Genomic DNA, 12,900 nt, shown 5'->3' with positions numbered 1-12,900 from the left:
CCTTGAATGCTCGTTCACAAATCTTTGTATCAGACTAAGCAGCTTTTTGTATAATCCTTGGATGACAGCTATTGTCAAAGAGTGAGATTAACTTTTAAAGTTTTCGGCGTCCTCTGTGTGCACATGGAGCAGTTTCCTTAAGTGGCCAAAACGTATGTCATAATTCTTTATGGTCTTTTTTTTTAAATAAAGTTGAGTTTAGTTTTGTTTAACAGTTTAGTATTAGTGGGTTTTCTTATATTCTTTTGTTTGAGCACTGTAAATAGAGCCCTTTTAGGCAGTTTAAGTAAGAGTGAGAAGCCATTTTTGTTTTTGCCTAGGCCTAACTGAATCAACTTTTATGATGATACAGTTTATAATTTGACAAAATTCTCATCAAAATAAACCTAAAAAATGTTTTATTTTACAAACCAAAAATGGTAACTTCCACATTTCTAATGAATAAAGACATTTAAATGTACTGGCAGAATAATCTCATGCCTGCTCTGTTATAACAGCATAAGCTTCTGTTACACTGCACTCAGCATGTCTACCTGATTGCAAGTAGTTGCATGGTTAAGCTTTGGTAAATTCACTTCAGCAATTCTTATGGTCACCCCCAAGTCAGATGAAGTGGAAGGATTGAGGTGTCAGCACTATGGCTACCAGGGATCGCCCCGCCTTGCCATCTGCTGCCACTACTGTAATCCACACAATGAGAAAATCAGTTGTCTCAGTCCGTATCAAAGTCATGTCAGCTCAATTCAACAGGCAAATCAACATCTGTGAGACTGTGAAATCCATGTTGTTGCTGACATAGGAAGTGAGAGGCTTATTTGGTCATGTCCTCTTAATAAAGCTCATACTCTTTGGTATATATGAAACATAAAACATTCAGAATAAATTAACAAGAACTTGAAATTATTTACTTTTCTTATAGTTCATTGGATATTTTTTTCCTACCATTATCTATATACTTGTTTTTTTTTCATGTTGGCTTATGATATTCCCAATAAATATTAAAATGAGAGCTTAACATGCTCTAAATCTATACTCAGGCAAATTTTAAATGTGAAATAATGTATCATATTCAATAGTCTATTCTCAGAAATACCAAGTTAATAAAGTTGAACCAGCTCCACAATGTAAAAGCTAGCATCCCCTAGAGGTCATGTAAAAAAAAACTGGGCTGTATGTGCCCCCGAACTAAAATGAGTTTGACAACCCTGGCCTACACTGAACAAAAATAAAATATTTCCATATCTAAATGCATTTGCTCATTTATAGAAGTAACAGGAAGATAGAAACAGGTTCCTCTCAGTTTGGTGTGAGGGACCTGTCTGTCACAAATTAAGACACACTAAAACCTTTCTGGTAATTTGATTTCAGTGGTGATGGCAGTGGCAGAACATTGGGGGTACCCTGGGAAGTCCCACATTTGGTCTCTAGAGGGAGACAAACACCCTTCAACTGTGTCATAAAACTGAGCTCACAACTCACAGGCTTGAGTAACAGATCACAGTTGAGTAAATCCACAGCTGATGAGTCAGAGATGCTGTGCGTCACACTGGAACATTTATACAGTTGGCTTCATATGCAATACCTAGGCAGGCAGTAACTATGATATGAATTGGTGTATTTATTGGGGAGATCACATCCACAATTTCAAAATATGTTTAAAATGTCCCACCAAATACAGTACAGGCCAAAAGTTTGGACACACCTTCTCATTCAATGCGTTTTCTTTATTTTCATGACTATTTACATTGTAGATTCTCACTGAAGGCATCAAAACTATGAATGAACACATGTGGAGTTATGTACTTAACAAAAAAAGGTGAAATAACTGAAAACATGTTTTATATTCTAGTTTCTTCAAAATAGCCACCCTTTGCTCTGATTACTGCTTTGCACACTCTTGGCATTCTCTCCATGAGCTTCAAGAGGTAGTCACCTGAAATGGTTTTCCAACAGTCTTGAAGGAGTTCCCAGAGGTGTTTAGCACTTGTTGGCCCCTTTGCCTTCACTCTGCGGTCCAGCTCACCCCAAACCATCTCGATTGGGTTCAGGTCCGGTGACTGTGGAGGCCAGGTCATCTGCCGCAGCACTCCATCACTCTCCTTCTTGGTCAAATAGCCCTTACACAGCCTGGAGGTGTGTTTGGGGTCATTGTCCTGTTGAAAAATAAATGATCGTCCAACTAAACGCAAACCGGATGGGATGGCATGTCGCTGCAGGATGCTGTGGTAGCCATGCTGGTTCAGTGTGCCTTCAATTTTGAATAAATCCCCAACAGTGTCACCAGCAAAACACCCCCACACCATCACACCTCCTCCTCCATGCTTCACAGTGGGAACCAGGCATGTGGAATCCATCCGTTCACCTTTTCTGCGTCTCACAAAGACACGGCGGTTGGAACCAAAGATCTCAAATTTGGACTCATCAGACCAAAGCACAGATTTCCACTGGTCTAATGTCCATTCCTTGTGTTTCTTGGCCCAAACAAATCTCTTCTGCTTGTTGCCTCTCCTTAGCAGTGGTTTCCTAGCAGCTATTTGACCATGAAGGCCTGATTCGCGCAGTCTCCTCTTAACAGTTGTTCTAGAGATGGGTCTGCTGCTAGAACTCTGTGTGGCATTCATCTGGTCTCTGATCTGAGCTGCTGTTAACTTGCCATTTCTGAGGCTGGTGACTCGGATGAACTTATCCTCAGAAGCAGAGGTGACTCTTGGTCTTCCTTTCCTGGGTCGGTCCTCATGTGTGCCAGTTTCATTGTAGCGCTTGATGGTTTTTGCGACTCCACTTGGGGACACATTTAAAGTTTTTGCAATTTTCCGGACTGACTGACCTTCATTTCTTAAAGTAATGATGGCCACTTGTTTTTCTTTAGTTAGCTGATTGGTTCTTGCCATAATATGAATTTTAACAGTTGTCCAATAGGGCTGTCGGTTGTGTATTAACCTGACTTCTGCACAACACAACTGATGGTCCCAACCCCATTGATAAAGCAAGAAATTCCACTAATTAACCCTGATAAGGCACACCTGTGAAGTGGAAACCATTTCAGGTGACTACCTCTTGAAGCTCATGGAGAGAATGCCAAGAGTGTGCAAAGCAGTAATCAGAGCAAAGGGTGGCTATTTTGAAGAAACTAGAATATAAAACATGTTTTCAGTTATTTCACCTTTTTTTGTTAAGTACATAACTCCACATGTGTTCAGTCATAGTTTTGATGCCTTCAGTGAGAATCTACAATGTAAATAGTCATGAAAATAAAGAAAACGCATTGAATGAGAAGGTGTGTCCAAACTTTTGGCCTGTACTGTATATTGATGAAGAAATATACACTTTAAGAAAGCACTATGCTACAACAGGCAACTACACACCACCTTGAGAAATAATCATCAGAAAATGTGATTGCAACCATAAATAAACTTCTCAAATGGCTGTTTGACACCTGCAAGCCATGGAAGAAGGTCTCTCCTGTGCTATCTTCCCAGGGAACACTCCAATTTCACCTCAGTGATAATGTTTCTGAAAGTTTTTTCCTGTCCACTGGAGAGAGGTGTCTCATTTGGCTCTCTCAGTTTTATTTTTACTCTAATAATTTCTCTTGTTTTCACTGTAGGAACACCTGCACATCTTGGAAGAAGGTCTCTCTTGCACTGTCTTTCCAGGGAACCCTCCAAGTTGACCTCATGGACAGTGTTTGAAAGATGTCCCCTGTTCACTGGAGAGAGGCGTCTCTATAGGCTCTTTCAAATAATTTTTTATTGTTATAATTTGTTATTTTCATTGAAAAGACACCTGCATGCATTGGAAAAAGGTCTCTCCTGTGCTCTCTTCCCAGGGAATACTCCAGTTTTACCTTACTGAGGGTGTCATGGAAAGTTGTTCCCTGTCCACTGGAGAGAGGCATCTCAATTAGCTTTTTTAACCTGGCATCTGGATATTGCTTTACATCTTGCGCTTTTATTTTTCCCAAAGTGTTTTCCTATTTTCTGACACTTAACTTTTTGCACTTAATAATAATTATTACTGGTCTATTATATAAGTGTTTCTAAATTTCAGTTTTACTACTGTAAAACTTGATTGTACATATGGCACCTGTCCATCCTGCAGAAGGTATTTTCCATCTGTCCTCCTGAGCTTTACACAGTTTTTCCCCGACAAAAGGTTTTTCTGCAGAGTTCCTTTTTTGTGCCAAATTTGTGATAATATGAGAGTCACTACTATTTTTGTTAGCATTTGGATTATACTGACAACCTGCCTGATTAAATCATGTGTAGGGACAAATTTTAGTGTTAATTTCCTCTAAGTGAGAATTTTCTACTGTTCCAAGTGTTGCAGGAAAAGCTTTTCAGAAGAAGAAAAACCTGTGACAATGTCTGCACACCAACAATATTTTATTACGTTCCAGCGCAAGACCACAACCTACAGCATACTGGCAGTTTAAAATTGCATTTTATATTTTGCAGTCATCAAGTACAATTTAACATGGCATTACAATGCAACACGTTGGGTTCTTCCAAACAAGATTTTTGTTAACATTTCTATATTTTGACTGCTGAATATGCAAATCTAAAATAAAAAAATTACTCAAATGATTATTACAAAAAATAAAATTAGAAAATATAATAAGATCCCTGAGAAAGCATTTTAATGTGTATAATTTACTTTAAAAGAAGGCAACAATGAACTGAATTAGTTCAAATATTCTCCAGAAAAACCTTGAAATCCAACATCCATCCAACATCTTCAAAGACCTTGGTACTCATGTTTGCAGTGTCCAACATACAGAGGCTCTGCTTGGATGCCACGCCTTGAGAAGAAACAGAAACATTAGTATAACATAATAACGCAAACATAATGAGAAAGAACGCTGTGTCTTGTTAAGTTATGCCTGCAATATAAGCTCTTTACAGTACCTCACGAGCTTGCAGCGAAATTCCTGCAAGCGAGGAAAGGCCTTGTCCACACTGGAGGTCTGCTTCTCATCACTCCACAGTCTCTCTGCTGCAGCACTTGCCCTTGGCCTGTGATTTTGGGTACAACCAGTGATTATTTGGATTGATTTTATGCAACTGTTATTGCACTTTTTTTAGTAATGTTATTAGCTTTATGATTTCAGCTCTCTCTTTAATCTCATACCAAAGACGTGGAGTGAGATTGGTGGCATCGACATACTCTCCCCACATGCAGACCTCACCCCCTATCACCAGCTTCTTCTGTTCCTCAGATCCTGTGGAGGTATGATGAAAAGCTTTGCTTTAATAACATGATGGGTTTTAATTAAAGATAGGCTAGGCTGGTAATAAGTTTGCTATCAATCAACATCCTCACTTCAACATTATCACACCACTTCAAGTCAAAACTTAGCAAGTCGGTATTTAAAAAGGCTTCTACATGCTCCCGTCACCAGCACAAAACTGAGCCAGATTAATATATTATATTATAATGTGATATTACTTGACCATGCACACACCAGAAAAGTTCAGTGGCTGCACGGTGTAGTAGTCGCGCCAGTCTTGGCCATACGAAATGTGGTTGATGTACCACGGGGCAGCTAGCAGGACCCTCATGCCAGCTTTGGTCATCTTGCTGAGCTCCTCGTAATAACTAGCTGGGGTGCCCTTCCAGATGTGCAGCACTGTGTCCTTGGGAATCTGAGCAGGGTGACAAACAACTGCAACTGACCTGTCTGCCTGCTGTATCTTGATATTGAATAATCTGTTTACATATGATGTTTTACATTTAAACAACATAAAAACCCCTTAATGAGCTTTTATCAATAAGGACAATCTTTTACTAAGACATGATTGAAATAATTTGTACCTCTCCAATGGGGCAAAGCATCTTTTACTTATCAGAGAGCTGCAAACATTTCTTAAACCAGCAGAAATACCCCAAATTACAATTATTTAGCTGGATTATTTAGTAATGCACCATGATGACACATGCTTTATTGGTTTATATCTGAATTTAAAACAACTCTGGTCTGCTTTTGATAGACTGATATCTGTTCTGCGCATTTGCTTTCTTAATTTGATGCAGAGAGCTTTATGAAATAATTGGCAGTGGCTACATGATAAACTTCTGTGTTTAGTGGGAGAGTGTGCATGTTAGCCACGGGGCATCAGACAGTATTGTGAGCATGTACCACAGCAATCACACCTCTCTGTAGCTGTGTCCCAAGTCCATACTGCATACTTTCTCAATCTTTTCTACTTGTGTTTGTAGTGTTTTCACACTGGAAAAGTGATTAAAAAGTAAACTGATTTCAAGGCCATGAAAATTTCTGTACAGTGCACTCTGTATACAATTTGTAAATCATATGGAATTAGGACACACAACTGCATGTCTCTGCATGGACAACAGTCTTTACTGCCACCTAGTGGTAAGACTGCAAATCAAACATTCTGTGCTGCACTCACACTCAACAAGGCTTGGCTGTTGTTACATCCCATATCCTCCTGAGACCTGAACTTTTGTTTGGTATGCATTTTCAATTTCCCCTAGCTATTTGGGATCAGTAGGACCTGTTAAATATGGAAAACTAAACACTGTCAATGGTAATAAATTCCCAGTGACCTCAAATGAGACGTGATAAAGTCCCAATGTCCCCAAACAAGATGACAATAAAGTCCCAATGTCCTCAAACAAGATGACAATAAAGTCCCAATGTCCCCAAACAAGATGACAATAATAGTAAAGTCCCAGTGACCTCAAATGAGATGACAATAAAGTCCCAATGTCCTCAAACACAATAATAATAAAGTCCAAATGTCCTCAAACAAGATGCCAATACAGTCCCAATTTTCTCAAACGAGACTACATCCCATTGTCCTCAAATGAGACGATAATAAAGTCCCAGTGTCCTCAAACAAGATGACGATAAAGTCCCAGCATCTTCAAATGAGTACTTCCTAATTAACAGTGTCTTAGCTTGTTACTGTCGCTAAAATCAACAATAAAATGTGATCAGGTTTTGTACCTTGTCCACTTTTGTGTCAGGATCAGCTGTAGACTGACTTGGCAGAAATGGCTGCCATCTTGTTTTTATATGGATTAATGTATTATGCTGTTACTACCACTAGATGACACAAGAAAAGGTGTCCACAAACGAAGACAACAGGTCTAAGTTCAGCAGAGTGAAGTAAAAGGTGTAGTAAATGCAAAATGTGATGTCCTCATATGAGGACACATGGTCTCAGGAGGATATTTTATAGGAAACCAAGCTTTACCTATAGAGACAAAAACCACAGCAGACAGTACAACTTCAACAAGCCACAGCACACAGGTTCTCTTCTGACCCTTGAAGGCAAGGGGCCACACAGTGTAGTAGCGGGCCCAGTTGTGTGTGGGCCCTGGCTTGTCCAGATACCACGGAGAGGCCAGAATCACCCTGAGCCCTGCTTTAGTCACCCTGCGCACTTCACACAGGTAACAACCATCTCTCCATACCTCCACCACTGACAAAGAGCTGCGCTGCAACACAGTGCTATGGATTATTAGACTTACATGAACTGGTCATGTGATACATTAGCTTGTCTTTATCAGACAATACACTGTTAAAAATTGGTTGGCTGGTTCAAATCATATAACCTGCTGAGGTCAACATTAGTTATCTGTAAAAAACATATTAGGTTAGAGTACATGGATGCCTGCATAAGCGTTTATTCTAAATTATTATAATAGGGTAATTGTATAACTAGCCTGTATATACTAAAAAGAGTAGATTTCTCTTGTTAAACATAAAAAAAATATATCAATAACAAAGATGTTAAAAATATGATGAAATATATGCTACATGTTTTACATATTGGAGTTTAAATATCTCCTTCAGTGAATGCAGATATTTGGACACAATATAAAATAGCTGATATAATATTCAAAAAATAAATGATGACAAAAATTAATGCCTGTTTTAGATGCCTGAATCTGTACTTAGCGATACTACACAACAGTTCAGTGATGTAGACTGCAGTGAAATGAAAAATGTTTGCATTTCAAATTTTGATATTTGCTAATATGTAAATTACTTCCTATCTGTAAAAGTTAGTATCAGGCATGCCTGCACTTACATAATCATGTTTAGAATCATGTTTTAAACAATGACTAAAACAGTGGTTCCCAACTGGTCCAGCCATGGGGTCCAGATTACATTTCTCCTTAGTCATTAGTTCAAGGTCCACACAGTTTAATATATTCAGCATCATACTTGATTTTGGAGGTAGTTTGCTGTCTCTGTCAAGTAGCTGTCTGTTATTCACTTACTCTACAGCAGGAAACGGCACTCCAAAGTAATAGTTCACTGTAAATTCACTGTACTTAAAGTGTGTTTTTTTGTTGTTGTTTTTTTTTACAAATTTGACATGTTTGTGAGTCACTTGCAGTCCATTCAGAATGTACCCACGACCCACTTTAAAACCGCAACCCACCAGTTGGGAACCACTGGTCTAAAAAGTATGTAGGCAGATATGAACCACACTGGATAAAAATAGTTTTACAGGCTTTCATACAGGTGTTACTTATTGTACTTACTTGTTCATGGTAATCAAACACATCCTGCCACACAATAGACGTCTTGTTGAGAGCCAAAGTGATATTCATAATGCTGGAAATAGAGACGTTAATGTTACATTTACATGTTGGTTGGTGTATTTCCAAAAGCTTTCTTCACTATATAGCCTCGTTTCCACCTAGCAGTACAGTATGGTTCAGTTCGGTACGCTTTTTCTCCGTTTACACTGTGAAAAATTGTGGATGGTACCAATGGAACCATTCCCCATTTTTGGTCAGCCCTCTGTTGGGGTACATAGCACACAGATCTGGTAATAAAAGGTGAAGCTGTGAACACTGCAGTCCGTTGACTGGTCGATAGCAGACGGCCACTCTGCTCAGGGCTGAGTTGTGGCTGGTTTTGAAGCTTATGTAACCACTGTTCATACTGTAGAGAGTTTTATTAGACTGTAACTATAAAATGAAAGGATGTTTTGCTGCCTCTCACAGCAGCTGGAGTTGTACAAAAATAACTTAATTCACAGGGCCGACTTCCAGCAATTTCTAAGGTGGAACGTTAAATTGTTACGTTACTCAATGTATGAGTTGACTTTTAAATATCCCATGGAGAGAGCCTCTCACTGCAGCCTGTTCTATTTTGTTTTGAAAATGTTGGCGTGCAGTCTCGTTCTGTGGACGATAAACGAGGTGCAGACTGATAAAGGAGGAAATACAGTGAGTGCTGGACGGAGCAGTGAATGACAACAACCCCGCCCACACTTAAGAGTACTGTTTGCGGTGGAAACACTAAGCAAACCTAGGGTCTAGGTACCATGTCTGAAGGGTTACTTTTGTTTCCACAGGTACCATACCGCAAGTGTTTGGTGGAAACAGGGCTTAGACTCCCCTTTACAACCTACTTCTCCATGTAGAAAGCTTCCAGTTTGGTGAAGTCTGCTCCGAATCCCATCTTTTGCATGAACGCTCGGACATCAGGGTTGGATTTCCTGTGGAAACAAGCAGTAGGAGTCTTTTCCTTGTTTGTAATCTCAAAAGGCATCCTTACATCAACTACCTGGGAAAAAAAATATAAATATTTTCTTTCTTTTCTTTTTTTCTGAACAGCTGAAAACACATGTACAGCTATGAGTAAAAATTCAATAACAGTGTAAACAAACAATTGAGTAAAACCATGTCAAAAATAGTCAGCAATAATTTATATGAGTCACCACATTTCAACATACCAGCAGGCAAAGTTCACCTCATCCCCTCCTAAGTGGATATAGGAGTCAGGAAAGACCGATGACACTTCCTTAAATAGTCTTCCCATGAACTTGTAGGTGGAGGGTAACACTGGATTAACAGGACCAAAAGTACCTGAAGGGGTGCTCCCACTGTAGCAGGGAGTCAACAGGTCAGACTGCCCTGGGGAATAAATGGTAATAAATCAGATTTAGTTTAAGATTTTGTTTAAATACATTTCTGGGATTATGTGTTGAGTGCAAACATTTGTTACCACTGATGTAGACATAACAGTCCTCCAGATAAGCAGGGAGTCAAACTCAAGATTCAGTACATGTCTTATTGCCATTTATAGTCTTACAGGCTTGCAGGTTTGGCAGACAAGGTTCCTGTTAGCCCAAACCAGGCATAAAGCCAGGTACTTTTAATGGTGAAGATCAAGGAGCTGGAATCATGTGGGAAAAAAACTTGTATTATTAAATTTTACCTTTTCCCCAAGATAAGGTGTGGCCGGGCGAATCAAACTCAGGAAGGACCCTTATTCCCCACAGCCTGGCATGTGAGATCACCCTTCTCACATCTGACTGCGTGTAGATGTGAGTCATCGGATGGAAAGCCCCCTGAATCAGAGCCAGAAGCCTTTGTTCAGGGTGGATGTAACTTTTCCGAACTTTCCTACCTCATGGAGCCACATGCAGTAGGCTCAGTTAAAAAATCTAGGATAGTGTACAACAACCATGTTTCATCTTCTTAAGTGCATTTTCGAATTATATTGAATGTGCAGAGTCACTTGAAGTGAGATCCTTTCTCAGCTCTTCATCCACATGACATACCTTACTGGAAAGGTCTGGATAGGTGCTGCTCTGGTAAGGGAAGGAGGGGTCGTCAACAATGTGCCAGTGAAACACATTGAACTTACTGTAGGCCATTGCATCCTAACAAGAAAGATATACATTATTACCACTGATGACAAGAGTGATCAATGAAACAGAAGGCTGATGTCCAGGTTGTGTCATCTGATTATTACCAGAGTTTTTAAAATGGCCTTCACTGGTAAATAATGACGTGAAGTGTCCAATAAAATCCCCCTGAACTGGAACCAGGGGAAGTCGTCAATCTCAGTCTTGTTGACAAAATACTAAAAGAGGAAACAAGGGGGAAACAACTTTGAATTCCTCCACCACAAACATTAATCAAGCTCTTAAGAAGGTGAGATTGTGTATTCGAGATGTGATGACCTTAGAGGCCTAATGAGTTTAAGCATTTTAAAATCCGGACTTACTGTGCCAAAATCATCTTCATACACCAGCTGACTAAAGGTTTCCAGACCTGTGCTTAATCAGAGGACGTATAATCAGCAATCAGATCAGTCATTACATATTTGGTTGCATTAGGTATCTTGTGCAACTTCTTCAAAAGGCTTTGATGGAGACTACAGCTCTTCCCTTTTAGTTGATTGTTGACAAGTCTGTTTATTTTTCAGAGTATATTTCACAAATATAATGGCTATAATCACCTCTTAGGGCACCCCACACCGTTTGTGCATTCAGAGATGCTTGTCCTGCACAGACACTCAGATTGTCTGGAACACAAATAGGAGTGAATTAGATAATTCATTGGACTTGAGCAGTGCCAATGTGCCCTCTAAACCTGTGGTTCTCTAGTTCTTAAATGTGTGGTACTTACATCTCTCAGAGGAGTCTTCATTTGGGTAACCCTCACAATCATCACGGTCAACACTGACCTCAATGATAAATGGTTTCCCCTCACTGAATCGCAGGACACCATTTCCTATTGGTCATAAAAGTGAAAATATTACAGTCACGAGTTGCTGGGTTAAAGTTTAGTAGAGGTGCAAGCACTGCCTGTGGACTTCCATTTTGACAACGTTACACTCAAGCTGCCATTATTCTATAAGCTATGGTATGTTTGAAAACACAAACATGAAGCTGTGTTACTCTGGTCCATTGTGATTGTGGGTTGTTAGAGTAGGCAGGCCTACACTGACTGATGAACTGCTGTCTCTACAAAGCCCATTGATCTTCTTTAAAAGCCAACCTGACAAACAGAACATTCAAAACAAAACCAGTGGGCACTTTGCTCTACATATTAAGCATCCATAATGCAGTCTTATTATGTAAATCAACAGTTCATATAGGCTACTGTTAATTCTGACACTAGAATTTAAAGAGACAGGATTTACATATATTTAATTACATTGTAGCCTATGTGTTTTAGTACACATAGCACGGTGAATTCTGATCCTAGGAAATTGTGAAATACAGTGGTGTCAAAATAAATCAAATTATTTAAGTATCATAGAAGTACTTATTTACTAGCCTATTTTAATGGTATGACTGGACCTTTCAGATCCAGCAAGGACTAAGATCTTACTTTCGTTTTAGCTCAGTCTTTAGTTCACCTCCCTTTTGTCACCTACCAGAAGTGTAGTCTGGAAAAATAAGAGAAAAGTATCTCTTGAAAGCAGCATCCAGAACAGAACAGCCCTGCTGTGCAGCTGATTGACTTCCGTACACAAAGTAGAGAGCCTGAGGGCTCAGAGGGTACCGCTCGGCTGAGGAGGTGAAAGTCTGCGGCAATGGCCACACTCCGTCTACTGTGTGCAGGCCGAACTGGAGGATAATTAGCAGTAGCAAATTAAAATGTGGACGAGTGTATCGTCCACAACTAACCATGCACATGACCTCCATGACAGTTTGTGATACGTCTACATTCAAAGGCAAACTGCACTGTCAAGCTGCGGCAGTCAGGTGCTCAAGAGCATGCAGTCACATGACTAGAGCCACAAAGTGTGAGTGTATTTTGTTTGTGTGTTTTGAATCCTAATGTAACAGTTTGTCTGTGTTGTGATTTTATGCGATTTTTATTATTAATAGCGACATAGCTTTTCTACGATAAATGACGTCATTCCAGTTGGAGTGATGTGAAGACTGAAATAAATGTAAACTAAAAGTGTGAGACAAAGCATAGTTTAGCCTGAGGTGGACTACAAAAATAAAGATGGCATATACTGGCTAATAAAATATGACAAATTCAAAAACACAATGAAAAGCATTAGGCAAGGAATGAATAATATAGTATTTTTTAAAAAATGATTTAAAATATTTTTTCCAGCAGTTGGCCTGGTCTACATTTTATTACAGGGACGTGTTAACT

At 39.4% G+C, this 12,900-nt stretch overlaps 1 protein-coding gene across 2 annotated transcripts; it reads right to left on the bottom strand.

Annotated features, from left to right (window-relative positions):
• Window positions 1-4,368: 4,368 nt before the first annotated feature.
• On the bottom strand, window positions 4,369-12,514 carry hexa (hexosaminidase A (alpha polypeptide)). 2 transcript variants are annotated; one of them, XM_033634155.2, is made up of 14 exons: window positions 12,164-12,508; window positions 11,410-11,514; window positions 11,240-11,305; window positions 11,006-11,052; window positions 10,751-10,861; window positions 10,557-10,658; window positions 10,211-10,343; window positions 9,726-9,906; window positions 9,402-9,488; window positions 8,524-8,596; window positions 5,465-5,645; window positions 5,131-5,221; window positions 4,908-5,015; window positions 4,369-4,801 (listed from the first exon to the last, which is right to left on the bottom strand). In XM_033634155.2, the coding sequence occupies exons 1-14, from the start codon at window positions 12,432-12,434 to the stop codon at window positions 4,738-4,740; spliced, it is 1,620 nt and encodes a 539-aa protein (XP_033490046.2). In that variant the 5' UTR covers window positions 12,435-12,508; the 3' UTR covers window positions 4,369-4,737. The 2 variants fall into 2 exon arrangements, with proteins under 2 accessions (XP_033490046.2, XP_033490048.2); XM_033634157.2 differs by lacking the exons at window positions 4,369-4,801; window positions 4,908-5,015; window positions 5,131-5,221; window positions 5,465-5,645 and adding an exon at window positions 5,654-7,467 and having other exon boundaries at window positions 12,164-12,514.
• Between the last annotated feature and the right edge of the window lie 386 nt (window positions 12,515-12,900).

The sequence above is a fragment of the Epinephelus lanceolatus genome, chromosome 5 (assembly GCF_041903045.1).
Source record: "Epinephelus lanceolatus isolate andai-2023 chromosome 5, ASM4190304v1, whole genome shotgun sequence".
Taxonomy (NCBI): domain Eukaryota; kingdom Metazoa; phylum Chordata; class Actinopteri; order Perciformes; family Serranidae; genus Epinephelus; species Epinephelus lanceolatus.
The sequence above is the reverse complement of the archived record's forward strand: the minus strand, read 5'-3'. Positions and strand labels throughout refer to the sequence as shown.

What these genes read in the sequence shown, in the direction of transcription:
- hexa (XM_033634155.2), bottom strand. Translation starts at nt 12,434, where the DNA reads ATGGAGGTCATGTGCATGGTTAGTTGTGGACGATACACTCGTCCACAT. An exon ending in CACCTTATCTTGGGGAAAAG is followed by an intron (nt 9,907 to 10,210) that starts GTAAAATTTAAT and finishes TTTATTCCCCAG; the next exon opens with GGCAGTCTGACCTGTTGACT. An exon ending in GCAGCCACTGAACTTTTCTG is followed by an intron (nt 5,222 to 5,464) that starts GTGTGTGCATGG and finishes ATACCTCCACAG; the next exon opens with GATCTGAGGAACAGAAGAAG.